Source organism: Aquarana catesbeiana, linkage group LG04 (assembly GCF_042186555.1).
Source record: "Aquarana catesbeiana isolate 2022-GZ linkage group LG04, ASM4218655v1, whole genome shotgun sequence".
Taxonomy (NCBI): domain Eukaryota; kingdom Metazoa; phylum Chordata; class Amphibia; order Anura; family Ranidae; genus Aquarana; species Aquarana catesbeiana.
Window position 1 is genome coordinate 293,828,682 of NC_133327.1, and position 13,033 is coordinate 293,841,714.

At 36.1% G+C, this 13,033-nt stretch overlaps 1 protein-coding gene across 15 annotated transcripts in view; it reads right to left on the reverse strand.

Moving 5' to 3' along the window:
* DST (dystonin) overlaps positions 1-13,033 on the reverse strand; it is a 690,079-nt gene that overhangs the window by 288,968 nt on the left and 388,078 nt on the right. For 13 of the 15 annotated variants that reach the window (XM_073626702.1, XM_073626693.1, XM_073626691.1 and 10 more), the window contains one exon: positions 3,177-3,317. In XM_073626702.1, coding sequence (XP_073482803.1) covers positions 3,177-3,317 — 141 coding nt within the window. Of the gene's footprint in view, positions 1-3,176; positions 3,318-4,186; positions 6,920-7,320; positions 10,273-13,033 lie in introns of those variants that run through there. The other 2 variants (XM_073626699.1, XM_073626705.1) reach the window with 1 other exon arrangement.

The window sequence follows — 13,033 nt, forward strand, 5'->3', positions numbered from 1 at the left end:
AAATGTTGCTTTTTTTTTTCAAAAAAAGGGGATACTTATTACAGCAAAAAGTACAAAAATTTTTTTTTTCAAAATTGTCGCTTTTTTTTGTTTATAGCGCAAAAAATAAAAAACGCAGAGGCAATCAAAACCAAAAGAAAGCTCTATTTGTGGGAAAAAAGGGACGTCAATTTTGTTTCAGTGTAACATCGCACAACCGCGCAATTGTCAGTTAAAGCGATGCAGTGCCGAATCACAAAAAATGGCCGGTCATTCTGCAACCAAATCTTCGGGGGCTGAAGCAGTTAAAAGTGAAGGTCCTTCGCGCTACCAAGTGAAAATACTGAAAACGTGAATGAAAATACAAAACTGTGATAATCAGAAACTCAAAACTAGCTGCAAAACCTATTTGTGTTCACAATACACAGATAATAAAATAATAATAAACAAGTGATCTTGCGCAGTCATAAATTATCACAAACAATACTGTAATATAAATATGCAAAATTGGTGTACTAAATCAAGTTCCAAAAACATCTAATCCATATAGTTCTTCATGCTAGAGGTGTCTTTAATATGTATTCATTTCGTGCCTTCACACAACTGTTATGTGCTCTCAGAAATCTCACCTTAAACCAGTGAATATCCGGCCTCAAATTATATTGGAATATCCAGCCTTCAAATATATAACTTCAGAATCCTCTTTCTGGTATATTCACGCCTTCCTGAAACCCATAGAGTAAACCAGCATCCGGATTCCAAAACACCAGACTTTAAATTGCTACCAAATCTCTATTAGAGATGTTTTTGGGACTTGATTTAGTACACCAATTTTGCACATTTATATTACATTATTGTTTGTGATAATTTATTACTGCGCAAGATCACTTGTTTATTATTAGAGACCATAACCAGTCAACCTGCCACCACCAAGGAGAAGATGTATTTACCACATGACATAGGCAAAAATGTACCATTTATCATGGACGCATTTAGGTCAGAAGATGTGGAACAAAGGCAGCTCTAGGGCTGCCTTTGTTCCACAACTTTTAGGTCTGCCTTTGTTCCACATCTTCTGACCTAAATGCATACGTTATAGGTTGTACATTTTTGCCATGTGGTAAATACATCTTCTCCTTAGCGGTGGCAGGTTGGCTGGTTACGGTCTCCTCCTTGTGTGGTCCAGTGCCTCTTATGCCGTCCCCTGCCTGTTTGTGGGGGTTCTGGTTTGTGTATTGCTTTGGGGTGTGGTCTGGTGGAGAATGTAGGGTTCTTGCATGCCCAACACAGTATACTGTTGTGATGCTCCTGTGGGGTCCCTACTGAAGCTCTTTTTTCACTGTGAAACACGTTGGGCCACATCTACTGAAATACACAAACATCCAGTGTTATATTTCTGCAGAACCCTTTATGTTTTTAATGGTGTACTGTTTAAACTGTGTAAACATTTATGGTAATTTAGACCAGGTCTTTTTATATTCATGTTTATTGTACTAAAATTATATATTTTAACAACATTGATTGTGCTATTGCTTTGTGTACAAAGCCTTTAACCACTTATGGACCGTCTGCTGTCGTTATACGTCGGCTCTTTGAAGTGCAATATCGTTGTTATGGCAGCATCTAGCTTCTTCAGCGGGCGGTCCGCTTTAAGATAACATTGGTCTCAGCAGAGGATTCGGCGCAAGATCACTTTTATCAGTGGCGGGAGAGGGGCCGCTCTCCGGTGCCCTCTGCCGCTTACCGGAGCCATCAGTGTAAGGGGAAGATGGCCATACGACGTCAAAACATCACTTCCGCCCATAGCTCTTAAAGGGACATTTATTTTTTTTTATTTTTTCAAACAACATTTTGCATTTTAGTGTAAATATGAGATCTGAGGTCTTTTGACCCCAGATCTCATATTTAAGAGGTCCTGTCATACTTTTTTTCTATTACAAGGGATGTTTACATTCCTTGTAATAAGAATAAAAGTGACACTTTTTTTTTTTTAAAGAACAGTAAAATAAATAAGAAAAAAAAAAGTTTTTTAAAGCACCCCGACCCGCAGAGCTTGCGTGCAGAAGCGACCGCATACGTGAGTAGTGCCCACATATGAAAACTGTGTTCAAACCACACATGTGAGGTATCACCACGATCATTAGAGCGAGAGCAATAATTCTAGCCCTAGACCTCCTCTGTAACTCAAAACATGAAACATGTAGAATTTTTTAAACGTCGCCTATGGAGATTTTTAAGGGTAAAAGTTTGTCGCCATTCCAGGACCTGGGGCAATTTTGAAGCGTGACATGTTGGGTATCAATTTACTCAGCGTAACATCATCTTTCACAATATAAAAAAAAATTGGACTAACTTTACTGTTGTCTTATTTTTTAATTCAAAAAAATTATTTTTTCCCAAAAAAGTGCGCTTATAAGACAGTTGCGCAAATACGGTGTGACAGTAAGTATTGCAATGACCGCCAGTTTATCCTCTAGGGTGTTACAAAAAATATATATATAATGTTTGGGGATTCTAAGTAATTTTCTAGCAAAAAAAAAACAGATTTTAACTTGTTATCAAAACCACTAGCCAAAAAGAGAGAGACCCTCTGATAAAGCAGCTGTGCTTCCAGTGTTTTGTTTCACATGTAATTATTTTCACTAATTTGTGTGCTTTCATTCGATTCCGACTGATGATGCATACGGACTAAATGGACTAGACAAAGTAGTTTACTAGTAATATTGTGTTGCTTAAAGGAACAAAGAAGTCAAAGAATGTCTTCTTAATTGATCAAAACGTTGCATCAAAAAAGGTAATCCTACCTTTTAGGTAGAAATACTGAAAACATTATTTTCACTTCAAATAGTTTCATTCACACACAAAAAAGATGATAGAAATTAATGAAAGGCAAGACAAAGTTAATCATATGAGAAAAAGCTGGGAAAATATTACATTTTTTCAACAGAGGAGCTATTAAATGACAATTTTGCCAGTTTTGTACAACACCGGCATTAGTAGCTGAGTTGATTTTGATGTTCATACTGATGTTCCTTGGGTGCCTCCTTTTCATTTGTGTGTATTTTTAAATAGTTTATTTATTTGGTTTTGGCCTGAGTTGAAAATAGTATAAAGACTTATTTTTTATTACATGAAAAATATGAAATAAAATATTGAGGACTTTTTAACTGTAGATGCAGCATATTATTTTCCAATACCTGTGGCTCAGAAAATTGTTTTTTTTCTGCAGTGTCTTGACTTCCTCCTTCTTTACTTAGTGTTTTATTGATTTTGGACACCCAGTTCAGTATATCCCCTGCATTCTTTACATGCTCTTTCTTTTCCTCTTCCAGTAACTTCTAGCAATACGTACATGATGTAAAAAACACAAATATTACAGGTGGGAAAACAAAAAAAACATTTTTATCTATGCACACACAAAGAAAATACTCATATAGAATGTTTGGATATAATATTCATTTTGATATGCATATACATTCTAAAAGAGATCTGTTAATACATGAGATAAAATATAATCACCTTAACTACCTTGAACATGAAATACATATAGAGTCATGGTAAAGAAAAAGTACCAATGGGGTCTATGCAGCCATATCATGTTTGGGGCAACCTCATGTGTAAAGTCACAAACAAATTAGGATATCAATATTCGAATCGCCAAAATATTGCTTGAAGATAAAATGACTATAAGAATCTCAAACTTCATTACAATTTCCAATCTAATGTTTATGTTAAACATCATAGAGGCCTATTGTATATCTTTATATTCATTATATACCAAAGTAGCTAGGAGTATGTCTTCACAATTGCTTGGAAATATTTGACAGTGATTTAAAATGAATATGGAAAGTTTTATCTACATGAGGGATGAAAGGACCCCGGTGTTAAATATTTTTAAAGGAAGAAGACATCATGTAATAAAATCACCATCAATCCCAACAATAGCACCTTTCAGACCAGCTGCCTTTGCATTAGCTTGACCAACATAACATATGCTTGACCATTAAAAAAAACAAGTACTGTAACATTTGCTTCTTGGTACAATGACTATGTAGCCTGTATTAAACACTTGCACTATCCCTCTGTTCACATACAATTGCTTTTCTGTAAAACGTGCAATGACATTCAACAATATTTAATCAATTCTTCATGTGCTGATGTTTTAACTGATGTGATATGCATGTCTTCTGTTCAATTCTTTGATGAGGCTTGTTACAATATGAGAACACATGTATGCTATTTTGTTCAAAGTGGTACAGGTATAATTTGCAATTTCAATACGCAACTTGTTAAAAGAATACTACTTCAACATATAGCTAGCATGGTACCTAGCAATAGGTACAGTATGTCTAATTACTACAGCAATACTGGAATTCCAACAATGCTGACATTATTTACAGTGCATTTGTGGAGAGTAATTAAATACAAAATATCACATAAATAAAAGATTCAGCCCACTGATAAAGGCTGCTCTATTCTACACTTATGTGACCCAAGTGGGGAAGCATGTCATCTGATACAAAATGTAGAGTGTGGCAAACCAAGTATATAAACAAATGAAACGTAATCTTTTTATGAAACCAAACTTAAGTATAGTTCACTGTATGTGCTTCTTAGCAGTGGCATATACTATTATTTAGTTATACAGTATACTGTAGTTTAGTTATTTAGTAATCTCCCATTCATTATCTATAACACTGGAAACCTGTAATATTTTATATAATTAAAGCTTGAATGGGCCACTATTAATTGAGAGACATCACAAGCTTATATTTAACAATGTGATGCACAATAACCTATGAATTATACATACTCAAATCCAAGCATGTAGTATTGAAGTTCCAATTCAATTCAAGCAAATACTTAAAAATGAACATCCTTGGCAACAATATCACAAAACGGCATCTATCACATTGTTGTTGTACTTCATGGTGGTAGTCCATTATTTCTTTTTTTTTATCATTTTCTGCCTGTTCAACAGACCACTTATACAAATGTCCCATACTATGCAAAGTCATTGGCACTATTGCGAGGAAAAGTACAGGCTAGGAATTCCAACATTCACAGGCAGCGGTGCTTTCATCAAACGAAATCCAGTATGGCAGTCAAAGACTGCTGTTTCCAGAGCATCTTTGTAAGATATCTTCCTCCTTGATTTGGGGCAAGTAAGATTTTTTACATATGACTTTTCATCCTTAAGCTTTGTTGCTGTGGCAGCATCCACTATTCCTTTTCTGATAGCATCTTCTAATGACAAGCGTGCATGAGTTTTAGGATCTATTAATCCTCCCGTTAGGTACTGATACTCGAGACTTCGAGAACCAATTTCTTTGTTTAAAAGGTTTACATTTGTGGCTTCAAAGGCAGACAGAAGTGCTTTAGTTGAATGCTGAATGACACCAGTGTAAGCTAATTCAAACTGTTGGATTTGTTTAGCACAGACCTCGTCAATTAAGCCTTTCTGTAATGCTTCTGAGACACTATGTTTTTTGCCATTAGAAGGATCAAGGATTCCACCAGTGCTGGCCTGAGCTTCAAGGCATCTAAACACTGTTACCCTGTCTACCATGTTTCTTTTTAGTGCTTTAAATGCAGAGACTCTTTCACTGGTTTCAAGGATCCAAAATCCTGCTAAAGGACTATTGGGATCTTTAGCTGGTCTTGTTCTGCTCACTATAATGTCAGCTAACTCAGTGGCAGAAATCTGTCCGTCCTTAATCTTGCCAATTTGTGACCTGTCAATTTTTCCTTGGCTGACAGCTTCCTCCAAGCTAAACTGTCTACCTGTCTTCCGATCAATTAGGTGTGTTTGTGATTTACCCTGCGAATCAAAAACTGTAGCGGTTTCCCACTGGCACTCATGCTGTGAAAGCTCAAGATAGGACCTCTGGTCAATGAGCCCTCTTTCATATGCCTCAAATCGTGTCAGCTCAATACTAGATCGAGTATCTACTATGCATATTTTATGGCCCTTTTCTGCAGAAAAGGCGCTAATGTTTCTGTCGCCAATTGGTAAAAGGAATGTTTGGCTATTTAAATCTAGAACACATAGTTGCAACAATTCAGAATAATACATACTCTGTTTGTTAGTGGGAAAGTGAAAGCCCTTCACATTACTTGCTGGTTCATGCAAAAACTTTAAGGTTGTATGATTCAACAAACCCTTCAAAACTGCCACTTCAGCTGGAATTCGTACACTTCTAATGGGATCAATGACTCCTCCAGTGGTAATTTGAGCTTCAAGAATTCTTTTCCCTTTCTGTCTTTCAAGGAGCCTAGCCTCAATGGCCTGGAAAACGGATAGTCTTTTTCCCGAGTGAATGTATCCTATGACTGCTTTTTCAGCTTCAAGGAGCTTCTCCTTAAATTCTTGGTCAGCAAATCCACTGGTGATGGCCTCCTCAACAGAATACTTTTTGCCTGTAGAAGGATCAATGATAAAACCTGTCACTGCTTGTGCTTCCAAAAACTCAAATGCCAAACCTTTATCAATAATTCCTTTCTTTGCAGCTAAACTGAAAGATATTTTTTCTCTACTTGCTTCAAGGTATAAACCTGCTATTGCAGTAGCCTTTGTTAAATATGTGTCGAGTGCTTTCTGAACTTCCTGAATGGTCATACGACCTGACTCAAGCTGTTCCATGGTTTTGCCATCGAGAATTCTAGCTTCTACCAATTGTTTGGCAGACACATTTTTTCTGAGCCCTTGAAAGATGAACCTATCATCGGTGGAAGAACTGTCACTCAGAGATGTCTCAGAGCCTGCATAGCTTTTATAACTGGAGGACATATAACCCATCTTCGGTAAATCTGATCTCCTAAATCCTTCCAAAATATTACGTTCTTCAAACACCTGATCTTCATTGTTTATCAAGAATTCTTTTTCCTGCTTTACAGTTGTAACTTCAACAGTCAAATCATACTGCTTGCTCTTCACTATCTGTAAATAGCAATATTTAAAATAAAGGAAGGATGATTAGGGGTTATACCTAGGTCTTGCGTCAGTATACAAACAGTTATCTATAGCAATAGCAGAAGAATATTAGCAAAACAGATTATGTACAATTAGTGCAGATAAGGTAAGATACCAACATCCAGCTAAGACCCCTAAGCCATGCACTATGTTACAACAGCGTGCAACAAGCTTTCACATATATTTATAGAAAACTAACTCCGAAACTTGCCTCAACACATAATATGGAAAGAATAGTACTTTTTACAAAAACAAAAAAAAATGACTGCATAATTAGTAAGCAAATAGGTCCCAAAAATTCCATTCAAGAACATGAAAAGCAAAGCATGTCAGGTAGCATAAAAGTAGGCAGGATACAGATTAAATACCTCCATAGATTGGTCAAATTTTCCAAGCTCCTTTCCGATTTTCTCCTCTTCAATTCTTAAGGTCTGAATGGCATTCTGTATACTTTTATCCTTTATAGTCTCTAGTTCTGAAAGCTGTCTGTAGGGATTCATATTGTCGATAGATATTTGAAGCTCTGTGCTGGTCTGGGTAACATACTCAAATGGCTGTGCTTTTTCTCCGCTGTCAAGAGACTGTTTTATCCTAGAGAGCTGTAACTGAAGTTCCTTCTGCACAGTTTCATCATAACCATCCACTTGCTTCTTCTTTTCTTCTATAAGGGTAGAGTTATAAACAGGAGAACTGACCTCAAGATGGCCATCTAGTTTTCGTCTCAACACAGGCGAAGATTTAGCTCTTTGGCTAAGTATGTCAAAATCCTGTTGAGAGCTGGATGAAAAGGCAAAGCTGTTTCCTTTCATGTCATAATCACTTTTCTGCAGTGGACTTCTAAGGCTGCTATTGCTGCTATTTTGCTGAATTTCATTCTGCAGGTATCTCAGTTGATTAATATGGTCCTGTCTTTGCAGGTCAACTTTTTGTCTAAGACTTTCAACTGTTCGCTTCTGGTTATCAAGTTCTTCCTCTAATTTTCTGCATTTCTGCGCATGATCTAATCCTGATTTTTTCTCAATATTCAGTTGATCCTGGGATCTCTGCAATCTTTCTCTTACTTCTGAAAGTTCCGCTTTCAGCAGTTTAAATTTTTCATCTAGCATTGCTTTTTCTTGCTTCAATGAAACAACTTCAAGCCTTAAGTTTGAAAACTGATTTTCAGTGCTTAAGTTAGACTCCACTGTTTTTTCTAATTTCATCCTGAATTCTTCCGCTGTGTTCTTGTATTTTGAAGATTCCTCCTGGTATAAAGCAAGCTTCTTATGAGCTAACTGTTCATCAACTGTTTTCTTGTGGAGATCATCCTGTGCCTTTTTTAATTTTGTATTTACTTCCAGCAGTTGAGATTGATGCTGCTGAATCTTCTGGTCTACCATGCGTTTTTCAACTGACAAACTATTTATTTCTGTTTTTAAGTTTCGTATGTCCTTTTCATAATTTAGAATTGTCAGACTCTGTTTGTCAAATTTCTGTTTAATTTCATTTAGAGCATTTTTAGATTTAGACAATTCTTCTTCGAGACGCTTTACCATATTCTGAGTTTCATATTCTCCCTTGGACTGTTTCTGTAGCTGTTCATGAGTCACTCTTATTTGCTCTTTAGTGCTTTCTAGTTGTGACTTTGACATATCAAGATTTTTCTGCAAATTATTCCTCTCCATAGTAGTCTTCTCAGATTCAGATTTAAGCTTTCTTAGCATCATCTCATTCTCATTGTTCAATTTAGTAAGCTCATCTAATTTCAGCTTTAGGGAGTTAGACCACTGATTGCTTTTTGCCAGTTCATCCTGAAGTTTCATGATCTTTTGCTGATCCTCCTTATGTGCCCTGGCATTTTGGTTGAACTCCTCTTGAACTTTCTTTAGCTGGTCGCGCAAACTATCAACCTCCCCACTTCTTGATTGTGATCTTTGCTCAATTACAGTTTTTTCTTGCTGCAAAGACGTCATCTGAGTATTTAGCATTTTTAAGCTGCTCTCTGACTTTGCATGTGCTCTGGAAAGCTCTTCCATTCTTTTACGCAAGTCATCCACTTCCTGCTTCTTTCTAGCTAAGTCTTCTTCTAGGAATGATATTTTTTGAAGGCTGCCTCTTTCAGACATATCCTTTTGCCTCAGTTCGTCCTGGCAAGCTTTCAGCTTCTCTCTGACATCATCATAATCAGCTTTCTGCATCTTTAGTTTATGATTTAAGGAAACTTTCTCCTGTTGCAATAACTTCAGCTCTTCCTCAAAACTCATTCTGATTTTCTTCAGCTCATTAGCCTCCTGCATAACATCATCTGCTTTATCCTGACTCTGGTACAGCTTTCGTTCAACTTCTCTTATTTGCAACACATAGTTTTGCTCTAGCTGATTCTTCTGCTCCAGTTCCATTTTAAGCTGTTGCAATATATTATGTGTATCATCTAACTGATTTCTTAGCTGGCGACTTTTTTCATCTGCCGCTGCCCTTTGTATCTGCAGTGTACTTAGTTCTGATTTATACTGTTTAATCTCAATTTCTGCTTTTTTGTGAACCAATGTAAGCTCATCAAGCTGCTGCTTTAGGGTTTCTGCCTTTTTAATATATTGTTCTGCTTGAGCTCCCCTTATGTCTGAATCAATCATATATTGAACTTCTTGTACAGTACGTGCTGGTATAACCATATCTTTAGAGGAAGAAAAGCTGAATAAGGAATCTGAATATTGCCTTTTGGTTTCATATTCTATTTTCTCTCCTACAATCTTCTTCTGATATATAAGATCACTTTCAAGATGTTTGATCTGTCTCATAAGTTCATCTTCAATCTCAGCTTTTCTTTTTAGCTCTGTCATAAGACTTGTCTTTTTACTTTCCAGATCTTGAAGGTCAATTTCTTTTCTCTTCAAGTGTTCTTCCAGTTTTCTCCTTGCAGTAGTGCTTTCCTCTATCTGAGACTTGAATGCCCGGAGTTTATCTTCCACAGCATCTCTTTTAGACTCAGCCTGTTTCGTCATTTGGCGTACATGTTCAAGCTGTTGTTCTGCAGCAGTCTTCAACTTGACTGTAGTCTCCAGCTCTAAACGAAATTGCTGTGCCTCATATTCAGATTTTGTTTTCTGCAAGGTTAAATCTTCAACTGCTTTTTGATGCTTTTTGATCTCCATCTCTGCAGCAGCCTTAATCTTAGGCAAATCTTGCTCTAGCATAAACTTTTGCTTTTTCACTTCTTCTAGTGCTAACTCAAGTTCCTGTATTCTCTTTAAAAGCCTCTTATTTTCCTCTGTGCTGGATTTTTGTTGTTCCAATAATTCTGGATATGCTGACATGGAAGAACGTTCTGAATACATTAAAATCTAAAAATAATAAAAAAAATTTAAAAAAAATTCATGTTCAAATTTTACCTCCCAGAGAAAAAAAGTAAGGCTGAAAAAGATAATTGTCCATCAAATTCAACCTCTTACCATTTTGGTCTAAGTGAAGGCAAAACAACCTACCACACAGAGAGAACTGTGACAAAATAATTGATTTCAGGAAAAAAATGTCCTTAATTAACCAACATGGTCCTTGAATTAGTACTCTGGATAACAAAAAACTATCCCTAATAAATATAATTTTGGATTCTGTTGGTTCTTAGAAAATATTCCAAACCTTCTCATTATTTTGTCACTTTTTTATGGTAGGACAGGGCATTCCACAACTTATCCACTCTTACCATACAGAATAGCTTCTTTTACAGATGGTCAAATCTCCTCTTTGTTAAACGCAAGACAATACAGGCTGACTTAAGGGCTAAAAGCTCAAATATTGGAATTCCACCAGTGTATACATCAATATGTGCAACAAAAAACAAAACCTAGAATGCAGACCAATCACATTAAACAAAAAAAAAAAACTTGAAATGACAAAAATCCACAAACCACGTGCCGTCTGTCAGTAATACGTCATAAGATTAATTGTATAGAACATGTAAATAGAAACCTATTAAAAATGATGGTGATTATTAAAACATCCACTTTTAGACACTGTTATTAGAAATTGTTATTCACACAATTCCTGCTCCTCCTGTATTAGCCTGAATGTAAGACCCTCATTGTCTTTGTTTATATCTTCAGATGCTCTGTGCTAGATTTTTGATGTTTGTGTCTACAACTATTTATTGATTTAGTCTGTAATATATATTTTCTATTCTACCAATGAGACTGATGTCATGAGAACATATTACCCTATAACCTTTTGTGTTACTAGTTGTCAGAATCACACGCCAAAAGGGTTGGAATATATTTGTGATTGGGGAAATGTTAATACTCACCATGATTTTTTACATGTTTTTATTTACGTGTGCTATAAAATTAACAATTAATTGTGATGTATTACTGACATACAGCTCATGGTTTCTGGATTTTTGTAATTTTTACTTTTTTTTTTTCCATTTAAAGTAATCAATAAGTCCACTATTCAGGCTTTGTTTTTTGAGGTAACTAAAATCTACTCTTCCCATATACAACTACAAGGTTAACCAGTCACATCTATAATGACTTTTCGTTGATTAATATTCTCTTTTCAACCAAATTAAACAAGACCAGATTTTTTTCAACATATCCTTATCAGATTCTATCAGATTCCGCAAATTTTTGCTGCCTACATAGTCTCTTCACATCATCTATGGTTCTATGTCCTTCTCCAAAACTATACTCCATATACATTTGTTATTTCAAGATGTTTGCTTAAATATATACAAAACTATACCTGCATTATTTGTTTTTAAAGCTCTTGGTTTATTATACCAACATTTGTTTATGCAGATGTCTGGTACTGACTGGTGCTGCTTAAGCCTGGTACACACTACAGTTTTTTTTTGGGCAACCCCGCGGGTTTGCCCGGAACAAAAACTGACAGCTCTGGTTGGGAGCCGCTGAACTAACCATGTAAGATTAGTCTAGTGATCTCCCCCGCTGAGCTGTTGTGTTCTGACAGGGGGACGGCCCCCCCACAAGAACACTCCGATCAGCGCTCTCTGCTATTGGCTGAGAGCACTGATCGGGAATCAGTTGGCTGCTGGTTTTCCAGCATGCACGTCTGACAGAAGGCGGCTGACTTCTGTCAGACAGACCGACCGACATACAAACGGGCAGAATGTCGGCCGGTATTTTTTGCACTGGCAAATGTCTCCCGACATTCTGCCTGTGTGTACGGGGCTTTAGTTTACTAATCAGTATTCCAAAGTATTTTTCTATGTCTGTTTTACCAGTCACAGTCCATATATACAGGGGACTCTCTAAGAAGAGCTGAAGAGTATACCTTATACTTATTACATTATGCATTATATTTCATTCCCTATTTAGCTGCTCATGGTACCATTTTGTCAGGACCGTTTTGAAATAAATCAATAAACTTCTTACTTTATATTACTTCCCTCAGATCATTGCTAATGGGACTAGAAATAAACGGAGCCCCTTATTGATACTTGTGGGACATCACTGCAAATGATAATTTATCAAAAACAGTTTAAAGATTAAAAAAAGTGAGGATTCAAATAATGTATTTTATGCTCAGAGAGATAATAGCATAGGAAAAAAGTTTATTTAGTATATGTAGCAACTTACCACGATTAGGCTATTAAAAGGAACAGATGCTTTCAGCCACCTTTCTGTGTCAAAGAAGTATCAAGAGAGCAAAGAGAATTGAAATACCCAACTCCACAAAAGCAAGATAAATATTGCATTATAAACAAAATGTAGAGTGTCCAAGGAGTTAATGACAGTCAACAGAAAAAGACCAGCATTGTATTCAACTTACCAGAACATGCAAGAAAACACAAAGCTGACAATATATAAGGAACAGGTCAGAGAATAAACAAAGAAAACGCCATACTTTAATAAACCTTTACATGTTAGGTCATTATTTGAAGCTAATGCAAAGGCAGACTAGTCCTTCCCTTTATTGTGTGAATACTTACTGTCTTAACTAGTGTTTAGGTATAACAATTAAGCACAATATGTATTTAATGAACATTTCTTATCACCATATTTTCTTCCAGAATATAATTTGTTCTCCTGCTGTAGATACATGTTTGTGATTGAAAAACATAACATAACTAAATTCTGGTCAACTTCT